Source organism: Pseudomassariella vexata, assembly GCF_002105095.1.
Source record: "Pseudomassariella vexata strain CBS 129021 chromosome Unknown BCR38scaffold_1, whole genome shotgun sequence".
Taxonomy (NCBI): domain Eukaryota; kingdom Fungi; phylum Ascomycota; class Sordariomycetes; order Amphisphaeriales; family Pseudomassariaceae; genus Pseudomassariella; species Pseudomassariella vexata.
Window position 1 is genome coordinate 435,181 of NW_024467956.1, and position 11,702 is coordinate 446,882.

Sequence of the window (11,702 nt, forward strand, 5' to 3'; positions counted from 1 at the left end):
CTTCGTACGACGACAACCAGACCTTCGGACGCGTTTTAATCGAAGAATCGACTACCAACGAGCCTATTGCGAAGACCCTGACGCGTATCGCGCGTGGTTTACGCTCGTACGAAATACAATTGCGAAATATGGTATCCAAGAGGCGGATATCTATAACTTCGACGAGATAGGGTTCGCGATGGGCTTAATTTCATCCGAGATGGTAGTTACAAGCCGAACGACGCGGAAGGCCTCGTACAGTCCAACAAGGCAATCTATAATGGGCTACAGTAATCCAGGGTATTAATTCGTCCGGCTGGGCTATCCCGCCGTATATTATTGTCGCGGGTCAAAACCACCTCTTATCCTGGTACGAGAATAGCCCATTCCCGTCCGATTGGGTAATCGCTGTAACCAAAAACGGTTGGACAACAAATGAGCGAGGCGTAGACTGGATTCAGCACTTTGATCGCTATACGAAGGATCGTACGAAGGGTGTTTATCGTCTTCTTATCCTCGACGGGCATGAGAGCCACCACTCGACTGACTTCGAGCTATATTGCAAAGAGCATACTATTATTACACTTAGTATGCCTGCTCATTCGTCACATAAGCTCCAGCCTCTCGATTTAGGCTGTTTTAGGGCTTTGAAAAGGTCGTACGGCAAAGAAATTGAAGACCTAATACGGGCGCATATAACCCATATCTCGAAGGAGAATTTCTTTTCGGCATTCTGTAGGGCGTATCGTACGACTATAAGTAAGTCGAATATCCAGGCAGGTTTCAGGGGGACAGGACTTATTCCGTACGACCCGGAATATGTGATTTCACAGCTGGATATTAAGTTACATACGCCTACACCTCCTGGGAGCTCGTCTGGCGCCCCCTTAATCTGGGAATCAAAGACTCCAAATAACCCAACCGAGGCGCAATCCCAGTCTGAATACGTTAAAAACAGAATCGTACAGCATCGGAATAGCTCCCCGACGACAATACTTACGGCTATTGACCAATTTTCACGTGGTGCGACGGCTGTTATGCATCGGTTAGTTTTACTTGAAGATGAGGTTACTACACTTCGGAAGGCCAATCAAGAGCTAAGCCGTCGTCGAAGGACTCACAATCGACAGCTACAAGATGGAGGATCTCTTAGTTTACGAGACGCTCAGGACTTACAGTCTCAACGGGATATTGAACAGCAGCTAGAGGATGATATACGTGTAAGTCGTCGTCGTACGAGACCGGCCGAACCACGCCGACGGCGCTGTAGGATCTGCGGAGAGCCCGGACATAATGCTCGTACTTGTGAGAATGATAAAGATACGTACGAGGAAGAGGATTCCGATTAGTTTGAATTATTATTTTTTAGTTTAGTTAAGTTATTGAAGTTATTCATACGGTGCCAAGAAAAAGTGGCCAACTTGCTTGTGTGGCCAACTTGCTTGTGGGGTACGTTACGTGTAGTAGCTGTAAACACTCAGTTTTGCGTAACCAACGCACGCGCACGTCCCATCTTTTGCAAGCGCACTGGCTTAATGGTCATTACGTAACAAAACCAGGGTCTAATGTCTAAGGCCTTCGTTTTCAAGGCCGTTAGGGGAATGGAGACTGCGGATATCGAATTAGCCACTGAACAAGGTTGAAAAGGGTAAGCAGCATAAGGCTATACCGAACCCGAGAGGTGGTTCATAGATATTAGAGAGGCATGAGCGGCGGGCCAGCCTATCCCTGAGAATACAATGCAAGCCCCTGCAGCCCTAGGGCTAGAGGCGTTATCATTACTTAAAGGGAAAAAAAAAGGTCCTGAGGCCAGCAGTGATGAAGGGGCGGACAGACGCCGGAATGAACCCGCAAGACTACAAGATAGGGGCGAGCAATCAAGATATCAAGACATTAGTATACATTGCCGCCTCTGGACTTCGAAATAGCTTCGTGTTGCGTGCCCCAGGTACACCGGTTGGGCTTCGTGCTTGGGCCAAACATAGGTAGCCCTTCCGTGGCTGCCGCGTTGGGGAGTTGGTGTCATTATCATCCAACTGTGTTGCCTGAATTGCCCACCCATATTCATCTTAGCTATTGGCCGTCAAGTTGTGTGTAATTAAAGCAAGAAGATTTTCCATGGGTGCATAGGCTTTGGGCTTAGCGAAATGGTGGGGTCCAATGGTAGTCAAGTATGGATCCCGGACTTTTGACTTTGCCGACCCAAAAATCATTAGGTACTTGACATGCCCCAACTTCATTTAGACATCAATCTGAGATTCTCAACCCCCATTTTCTCAGCTTCGCCAAATGGCTTGGCGTTGGCAAAACGGGCAATTTGCTGCAAAGATCCTAGAATAAATACAACATTTAACCGTGCTTTATATGTGAACTCTTCTTTAAAGCAACTGCAACTGCGATTAGTTTGCACTTCTTCTCCTTCCCTTCTCCATCTTGGGTTTCTTCCATTGAATTGGTCTGGTCTTTTACGATGGCGTTTCTCGACTCCCTATTCGCTTCATCGCAGCCGTCCTTGTTCTCCCCGGCTTGGGTGGGCAGACGCAAGTTCTTCTTCATCGCGACGTGCATGAGTTTTCTGCTGTTTCAACTTCTGTTCTTGGCCAATGAGTCGTACATCTTCGGCATTCTTTTCCGTGCAAACACACGTATCAAGGCATTTAATGTGTTGTTCGTCGACTACGATCAGGGGGCCATTGGCGATAGTGTCAGGAGTGCATATTCACAGATCAGCGGGGATGGCTTCGTGACCCTCCAAGAACACTCGCCATCCAGTTATGCATCTGCTTCCGCCATCGAAGATGCCGTCTGTCGCGGCGATTTCTGGGGGGCGGTCTTGGTATCGTCTGGCGCATCCGAGCAACTCGCAACCACACTTGCAGGCGATGCTACCGAACCGTGGGATGTGACAACTGCGGCCACCGCCATGCATGTGGGCATTCGCTATCCCATCATCCAACAAAGCTACATTTCCCCGGACATTCAGACCCTCTTCGCTGCCGCCCGAGCCAACTACATCGTCGGCCTCGCCGGCTCTAACATCAGCAGCGATCTATCGACAATAACCCCCTACCTCGCCCAACCCTTCAGTTTCACCTCCCACGACGTCGCCGCGACCCCGCCCAGCACAAACCCCTTCTACAACACCGCCACCGTCGTTTTCGTAATCTTGATGCAGTTCTTCTGCATCCTGGCCTTCAACGGCATATGCCAGGGCTTCGGTATCTTCTCTGGCGCCTCGATCCGATCCCACCTCGCTGTCCGTTTCAGCTACTCCATCATCTTCACTCTTGTTGGAAGCCTGCTTACGACGGGATACTTATTCGCGTTCCAGGACACTTGGGGATTGATAGCCGCGCAGTTCGGTCAGACTTGGATGCTCCTCTGGCTTAGCATGCACGTCAACTGGCTGGTTCTCGACACTGCTGCCGGGTTTTTCCCCATTGCCGCCGTGCCGTTCTTTACTTTCACTTGGATCATCGTCAATATGGCCAGCACCGTTATGCCATTTGAGATCAGCCCCGGTTTTTACCGCATCGGCTATATGTGGCCGGCTCACAATATGTTGGAGGTTCTGATCCAGATCTGGTCGGGTGGTTGCTACAACAGGCTGTACAGGACGCTGCCGGTATTGTTTAGTTGGGAGCTTGTGGCGGCTGTGGTGGACCTTTTCGCCCAGGTTCGCAGGTGCAAGACCATGGCGCAGGTACCGGCTGACGAGGCTCTCACCTCTTCGTCGCGGGAGTTCGATGGAACTCCTGAAGAGAAGCCGGCGGCTTGAGGGGACACCCGATGGTCGGTTGACATCTCCGGCTCTATCTTTCAAAGCCGAGGTGTTAGCTGGACATGTTCGCGAGCGCCAGCGGCTTGGCTCGCATCCTGCAAGCAATGACAGAAAAGGGGTAGAGCAAGGTGCTCCGGGTTCTGGGATACGATATAAGTGGGCATGACTGTCAAGTCAATTATAGACGATAGATGTTTTAGACGTTAATTCGATAGCAAGATCAGCTACAGTACCTCGGAATTTGTATTTCGCAATTCAATTCAATTCCACTTTCCATGCTCGCATTTGAGGAATGACATCGTGGTCGAATATAGTAACACGAGGTGGGACCTGCTAGTGTTTTCGACCCGCCAAGGCGCAAGGTCTCGATGCAGTAGCCTATTATTATACGATCTGCTCCTTGCTTTAAAATCTTACTACGTGCCGCCTTGGCGTAAGAACGATTTGACAAACGTTTAAATAGTGTAGCTGCTAAACCAACTGGAAGTGCTGTTGGGTTTATGCTAGCAAGTCAATAATACTGACGGGGTCTTGATCAATGATAATGGGTGCGTATGTAAACTGATTTTCCAATACCGCGAATAAGACACAGTCGTTAAGGCTTGAAAGGCCTCACATACGGGCTAGATAGATGCTTAGATTGATCATTGAACCAAAGTACCTTTTACTATGAAAGCCTGGCAGTCTCTGTCCCTTATATAGCCATGACTTCCTTCACTGATCCTGATGATCTAATCGCGCGACCTGTACCATTGCTAGTGTAGACAGTGGGTCGGGCCGTTTCTTCCTTCCTTCCTCCCTTCTATATAAGAGAGCAAGAGCACCTTACAAAGCCTTTCAACGCCGACCTACGTAGCACAACGGTAGAGCAGGCATAGCGATAATATGATATCCATCCAGAGTCATCGACAGAGGGCCGATTCCCTCAGTTATTCCCTTAATTGTGGAACTTATGCAATCCCCAAGTAATGCACTAGATGAGGATTTCTCGCTAATAGGATGTCTTCAGTCTCTGTCTACGTTTAAATGGACTTGCAGATCTATAATCTATGAGTAATACAATATAAAAATGCGCCTGGCGATACAATAATAAGGGAGTCGGCTATGTAGCGAATCTAGTGTCATGGAATCAATGTGTCTTCTGTCCCATGCCGACATTCCCACGCACACGCCTGATACGTGAACAAATCTTATTCTCGGCCCGGCTATTAAGACTTCTGTATTAGAGTTCAGCTTGTCCCATGCTAGATTACAGTCATCGTTATATTAGTAGAATAGCCAGCGTTCGTGGAATTTTGGCCATCCACTTGAACCTGGAAATATTCGGACTCTCGTGATGGTCTCGAAGAGTCGGCGTTTTGCGCCCCGACCCGCTTTCTAAGGAAAGGATGGTGAATTAACATCCGCAACATTTTGAAGACTTCTTCATACTTTCCCAGCCAATGTTGCCGATATGGAACGTTGCCTCGTAGCCTTCTGGCTGACCGTATACACCAGATCAACGGTCCAAAAATGGCAAATCTGCGCCTGCGCGCACGGTATGGAACCGTATATCGGTGCCACAAGGGGCACCATGAAGTAATCGATGAAATTCCTCCTCCAGCTCCTGGGTGAGAAATTCATGTCCTTGGCTAGGCCCGCATCCGTCATCTCTTTCTGGAGCGTCTCGAGACAGATCTTATGAAAGGTCTCATAGAAAAAGAGGAGCACGACGACCTCGAGGAAGCCCACGTTGCGAAGATAGTTGCACACCTCAAAGATCCAGTTCACCCCGTGGATGTCCGCCTTGCCGGCGGTGACCCACATGTACACGGCTGAGAAGAGAATGAGGATTGTGGCGTGGACCGGCAGGAAGTGGGCCTCGAACAGGCGATGGAAGAGGTAGAATACGCGCGCGTAGTTGGGCTCTTCGATGGTGTCATAGACAATATCGGAAAATATTCCACCCTCCACAAGCTGTTCGTGGTTCAAGTTGTCAGGCTGTTGCGGGACATAGGAGTCTCTAGAGTTAGTGTTTCTTGGGACGTCAGACAAGTAACTGAACCGTGTTTTCACATTGGGGGCACGCATTGAGGGCAACATACAGAGACGCGTGTAGAGGCCTGAATGCTCTTGCTAGACTTTTCCTTTCTTGCCACAGCTCCAACAGCTCCCTCCACGCGAATCCAGAATCCAAAGCACCCCACATGTGGCGCTGGGCTTGTTTATACCGAGCAAGCATATCCGGGATGATGCCACCTCCAGCGGTAACGTTGCTCTGGCTCACGGGACTCAGGATGGTCCTCGTTGTCAAATTACCATTGAGCGCAAAGAAGCACTTCAGGTACATGTGCAGGTCCTCGCCCACAGCTTCCATATCACAGTCCCAGCCCCCAACTCGATCAACCAATTCAAGTGAAAGACTATAAACCGAGGTCGGTGGTGAGATGGTTGAACCGCCGTACAAACCCGAAATACCACCGGCGCACCAGAGAATATCGGCAACGCGAACAATAGCTGGGACGCTGTGGGCATTTCTGTCGAATATAATGGGGGCTGAGTAAAGGGTAGTCGAGGATGTCTCGGGATGGGCCAAGTGCATGCTGGTAACCAAGGCGAAATAGTCTGAGGACAAGTGACTGTCGGCTGCCGCATTTAAATGCATCAGCAATCAAGATAAAGGACCAAGTGACACAAAAATCTAGACAATGAGCACCGAAAAGCACACATACCGTCAATCCCGGTGACGAGCACATCCTTGCGGCTCTCCGTAGGGTACCTTTCGCTTAGTTTTCTTGCAGCCCAAGCAACGTTGCTGCCCTTACCGGCAGCTTCACCGGGAATACCCGAGGGGTGGAGCGTGAACACGATGAAATGGAACTTTGTCACGAACTCTGAAATCAGACTCATCGCTTTGAATGCGACGTTTGGTTCGCGTTGTTCCATTGCGAGGTAGACCTAACACGGCTGATCAGCTGGTCTGTGTCCCGTTGCTGTCGGTCAGGGGAAGAAACGGTACGCAGAATAATACAGAGCTCGTAGTGTCTCCATGCTGGTTGGGGCAAGCCGTTGGGCAGGGGGAGGTTTCGTTTTCAAATCTCAATAAACTCGTAGGCTCACATCGTAATTGGTTTGGGCCCGTGGATGTGACGCCAACACTTCCAGCGTCTCTCTGAGCATGTCAATATCCTCCTTGTAGTTGGGAATGATGATGGCGTGAAGAATGTGGCCAGGAGTGACATTATCATCGGCATAGAGCTCAGTGTGCAGCCCGCCGTGGCCACTTCGCGTGGGGAGGCACCAGGACGAAACCCAGTTCTTGCAGCTGGAGAGTGATGGGGACGGCCCGTGCCCAGAGTTGGAGTCTTGGGGATCTTTCAGCGTCTTGTTGCGGGCCACCTCTTTCAGGCCTCGGGTTAGGTCCCTCAGGGCCCAGATGACGCGCAAGGGGAAACTGAAGACGAGGAGGTGTATGAGTAAGCAGTAGTAGGCGAAGACGAGGGTCCAGAAACCACCGTCACCCTCAATGGCGTAGTTGAGATTTCGCGATGCTACCCAAGTTTTGAAGACAACATAGCTGGATAACGAGAGTAGAGAGACCATGGCCATGCCGCCGGAGCGACGAGTCCACCAGACGAAGAGGGACATTGTGGCGCAAGCCAAAAGGGAGGTACCTTTAGGCAACGAGATAGAAGACTCCCAGACGCGCCAGAACGAACGAATCAAGAAACAAAAAGATTTGCGACGGTGACTCGCGAAGAAGGATGATGATCACCAATCAAACATGTGAGCGTTGGTTCGTTTTATGACGCAGCAGAGAACCAATAAATTGGTGGGGGTCCGGGCTTGGTGACCTGCTCGTCCGTTATGGCCTCATGTGGCCTCATGAGGCTATGAGCTGTTCGGTGTTTATGCAGCAACCCAACATTCGGTGTGCGCTGCATTTCTAAATGTGAAATAATGATGAAGATGGATGTTGGACTCAAATATGCTTTGAGGCCTAAACTCTGTCTGGTGGGTTGTAGTATCTATAAATAATCATTGCCTTCAAGTTATGAGTGACTGGTCCATTGGGATAGAAGGCTTTGAGTATAGCGTCGGCCTAACAGAGCCAAGACTCCCTAGAGCGACCCTACCTTGTTCGCACTAAAGCTTCTGTGGAGACGCTATAGCTTCACGACGCTAGACAAATGCTGGAGTATGGAAGATTGCAATTAATATATCAATTGATTCAATTATCGTCCTCGGCGCCGAGTAACGTGTTTGGCGCAAACATCATACCACCTTCGCAGCCGAGCACGCGAGAATAGTGGCTCATGCACGACAGTTCCCACTCGAATCCCTTCAACATGTTCTCAATCATCTCCGGGTATTCGTCAGCCAGCCGCGAAAAGACCCTTATGCACACATTTGTCACGTACAGGCGCGAGATGCTCGAGCTGCTCGCATCCCCCTGGGCCGTTAAATTTGAGCAACCCCTGCGTTTTCATCATCATGGAGACATCGTCGATGCTGGCGGCACAGGAAGATGGCTTGCGGTATTTACGTACAACATAGGCAACTTAAGGCTTGGAAAGATAAGGAGACCTAGAATTTAGGAGTATAAAACGATATAAAGATAAAGGGCTATCCCTATAAGGTGACTGTCTTATAGCTCCCCGTGTCATGGGGCTATGCCCATTGTGGATTAATCCGGCTTTCTGGCCCTTTCCGGGCTTGGTTCTAATTGTGCCCGATCCGAATGCCGTGTATAACCCGCACTTCCGGGAGTGCTGGGAACTTACTTCCTTTCCTCCCTATCAAGGCAATAACCTAAGTTTCGGCCTGCACCTTGGGATTCTACTACGTGCAGTGACTCTATCACACTCTGGAAAGTAGTTTAGGTTTTAGGGATTGTAGTTCATAGTTTGAAGGGCTATTATGTCACTTTATTTATACACCGTAGGCCTGTACTGAACAGCATAATAAACGAGAATTGGAAATTATTGATGGCGGTTGTTAAGCTTGCTTATATCTACGTATGAACATATATGAGCTCTCAGACGCAGGCTTCAGTGGACAAACTTGGTTATTTCACACATGCAGTTCCCATTGATCTTCTTTCGTTCTGAAACTCCTGATTATGCAAACTACAAATTAAAGAAACGAGAATCATAGAGCCCTATTGATACGTGACCCCATGGGGGTTACCCTATAGCTATAGATAAGATAGATTAGAGCTATAAAAGAGCTCTGCCAGGCCAGAATAGCTGACCTGGCCATCCTTTTCCAATACAACAATTCACACCCCATATGCACTCGCATCACCTATAGATATCTCTGAAAAGGTTAAATATACCGCTCTCGCGCGGTATCCGACCATGGTAGTCTCATATAATATGTCACATGAGATTTCGATTGAGCCAGTGAGAGAGTTGCAGCTTATTTAACGTGACAGGAATGTCTTGGTATCCTCTGATGTGTTGTAGGGGGTGGGCTCAAATACTCGCCTGCATTGAGGTTTGACAACTTGTGATCAATTCACTGTTGACTTTACAAGTCAAATTAAACAGAGAAACGTCTATTTACCACCCCTTTCCTCAATTAACCCCGATCCATAGTTGGTTTGAAACTGTCAGCCCTGCTGTAGTAATTCCAAGAAGAAGGGAGTTGAATGCACACAGCACCGCGGAACCTGGCATCGCGCTGTTTCCATTCGGGACTGCAGCAGTCGGAGTAATACATATTATACTACAGCATGGTTGCAGGTGGCACAGCAGCTTGAAATCACATTGAAATGAGACAATTTGATAATCATCGATTTCTTACCAGACTGCGATAATGGCATACTTCGCTATCCTGTATTTTACCATGCAATACGCTGTTTATTCAACACAATGACAGAAACGGACACGGAAAACGTCCCGAAATCGGACGGTTCTCCGATGCAAAGTGGGTAATCTTGGATACGATACTTTATCACCGGAGTTTATTTATTGTGATTCCGATACAGCAACTACTCCAAATAGCTAGGAAAGCGCTGAGCTGCAACATCAACGAAATGATAGAATACCAAGCAGGTGACATAATTTTCATCGGGGCCACTATCATCGATGGCACCGGCACACAAAATAGGTACAAGGCGGACGTCCTTGTACGAGATGGCTTGATCCAATCCATCGGGACCGAGCTCGAGAAGCCAAGCCAAGATGGCGTCCGCATTGTGGACTGCGATAATGGACGATGGGTTCTCAGCCCCGGGTTCATCGACATGCACGCGCATTCCGACCTCTCTCTGCTGCACACGCCCGACCATCTAGCCAAGATCACACAAGGCGTGACGACAGAAGTCATCGGACAGGATGGCATTTCATACAGCCCAGTGAACGACGAGACGATGGCTCGGATCCGAAAGCAAATCGCAGGCTGGAACGGTAACCCTACAGATCCGCCCGACTTCTTCGACAGGTGGAGAAGTGTTGAAGAGTACTTGGACGTTCTCGATGCATCCAAGATTGCGACCAATGTAGCATATCTGGTTCCGCAGGGCAACCTGCGCATGTTGGTCAAGGGATGGGATTCGAGCCCAGCCACCCAGGCCGAGATCGATGCGATGAAGGAGATTCTGCACATGGCCTTCAAACAAGGTGCTGTAGGCATGTCATCTGGACTCACCTACGTGCCAGGCAACTTTGCCGATTTCGAGGAGTTGTCCCAACTGTGCGAGATAGTCAAGCAATACGGCGGCTATTATTGCCCCCACACACGCTCGTACGGCAAGGGTGCCATGGAAGCCTATGCCGAGATGATTGAACTGGCCAAGAAAACGGGCGTGCGACTGCATCTCACCCACGCCACGCTCAACTTTGCCGAGAATGTCGGTCGAGCGGACGAGTTCCTCGAAATGGTGGATAAGGCCATATCCGAAGGCATCCAGCTGTCCATGGACACATACCCCTATCTGCCCGGTTCGACGACGCTTGCCGCCACCCTGCCTAGCTGGGTAGCATCCGCGGACGACAAGCTCGCCATCCTCTCGGACCCAGCCCAGCTCGAAAAGATCCGACACCAGGCGCTCGTGCAAGGCACCGACGGCTGCCACGGCTGCACCCTAAACTGGGAAATAATCGAAATTAGCGGCGTGCAGCGCCCCTCGCTAGCCGAAAAATACGTGGGCAAGATGCTGGGGCAGATTGCGCGCGAGCTGAACCAAGACCCCTTCCTCACCTTTATCCAAATCCTCAAGGAAGACGACTTTGGCACTACCATCATGCAGCATGCGGGCCACGAGGGAAACGTCCGTAAGATCATGCGCCATCGCACGCATACAGGCGGGTCGGACGGTATTCTCACTTCCACCAAGCCGCATCCCCGAGGCTGGGGCACCTTTCCGCGATATCTGGGGCACTATCACCGTGATCTTGCACAGGGGAAGTCAAGGCGCATTGAGGGACCGCAGGTTTCTGAGGGGACCGGGCCGGTTGAATTTGATGATGTCGAACCAGAGACAATATTTGTGGGTGGACTGGAAGAGGCTGTGAGCCACCTTACTGGTCGTGCAGCCGGCGTCATTGGACTGCGAGACCGTGGGCTCATCAAGGAAGGGTATCGAGCGGATTTGCTTTTATTCGACGCTGATGCCATCCGCGACGCGGCCACGTTTGCCAATCCGAGACAGCCTGCTACTGGCATCAGGGCGGTGTTGGTCAACGGCCAGTTTGCTGTTGATGATGGCAAGCCTACTGGGGCGAGGGCTGGAAGGACCATTCAGTTGAAGAGGGGTAACGGGAATGACTTTGTTGTTGCGTGATCTTGAAATGGTGTTGGTCGTGTCCGTTCCATGTACGTACTCCGTAGTCCATCCACCACCAGTTGGCTTGATTTGAGACAGAGTTATACGTTGCAGACGCCATTTTAACCTATTCGGGCTGTCCGCCAGGAGCTCAGCCAATTTTGATTGGCCACATCAATTTGCCCCCAATCC

At 50.1% G+C, this 11,702-nt stretch overlaps 3 protein-coding genes across 3 annotated transcripts; 2 read left to right on the top strand and 1 right to left on the bottom strand.

Moving 5' to 3' along the window:
* The first annotated feature begins 2,237 nt into the window (after positions 1-2,237).
* On the top strand, positions 2,238-4,036 carry BCR38DRAFT_415666 (uncharacterized protein). The gene has a single exon (XM_040859036.1). The coding sequence runs from the start codon at positions 2,450-2,452 to the stop codon at positions 3,755-3,757; it is 1,308 nt and encodes a 435-aa protein (XP_040720585.1). The 5' UTR covers positions 2,238-2,449; the 3' UTR covers positions 3,758-4,036.
* An 803-nt stretch (positions 4,037-4,839) lies between these two features.
* BCR38DRAFT_415669 (glycosyl transferase family group 2-domain-containing protein) lies at positions 4,840-7,509 on the bottom strand. Its single transcript, XM_040859037.1, has 4 exons — positions 6,860-7,509; positions 6,472-6,697; positions 5,845-6,385; positions 4,840-5,777 (listed from the first exon to the last, which is right to left on the bottom strand). Exons 1-4 carry the CDS (start codon positions 7,385-7,387, stop codon positions 5,186-5,188), a joined length of 1,887 nt encoding a protein of 628 aa, XP_040720586.1. The 5' UTR covers positions 7,388-7,509; the 3' UTR covers positions 4,840-5,185.
* A 2,068-nt stretch (positions 7,510-9,577) lies between these two features.
* Positions 9,578-11,605, top strand: BCR38DRAFT_415670 (amidohydrolase 3). Its single transcript, XM_040859038.1, has one exon. The coding sequence runs from the start codon at positions 9,780-9,782 to the stop codon at positions 11,526-11,528; it is 1,749 nt and encodes a 582-aa protein (XP_040720587.1). The 5' UTR covers positions 9,578-9,779; the 3' UTR covers positions 11,529-11,605.
* The last annotated feature ends 97 nt before the right edge of the window (positions 11,606-11,702 follow it).

Coding starts and splice junctions, on each gene's coding strand:
- BCR38DRAFT_415666 (XM_040859036.1), top strand. CDS start 2,450: ATGGCGTTTCTCGACTCCCTATTCGCTTCATCGCAGCCGTCCTTGTTC.
- BCR38DRAFT_415669 (XM_040859037.1), bottom strand. CDS start 7,387: ATGTCCCTCTTCGTCTGGTGGACTCGTCGCTCCGGCGGCATGGCCATG. Junction 6,386..6,471: donor GCTCGTCACCGGGATTGACG/GTATGTGTGCTT, acceptor TAAATGCGGCAG/CCGACAGTCACTTGTCCTCA. Junction 5,778..5,844: donor AGGCCTCTACACGCGTCTCT/GTATGTTGCCCT, acceptor TGACGTCCCAAG/AAACACTAACTCTAGAGACT.
- BCR38DRAFT_415670 (XM_040859038.1), top strand. CDS start 9,780: ATGATAGAATACCAAGCAGGTGACATAATTTTCATCGGGGCCACTATC.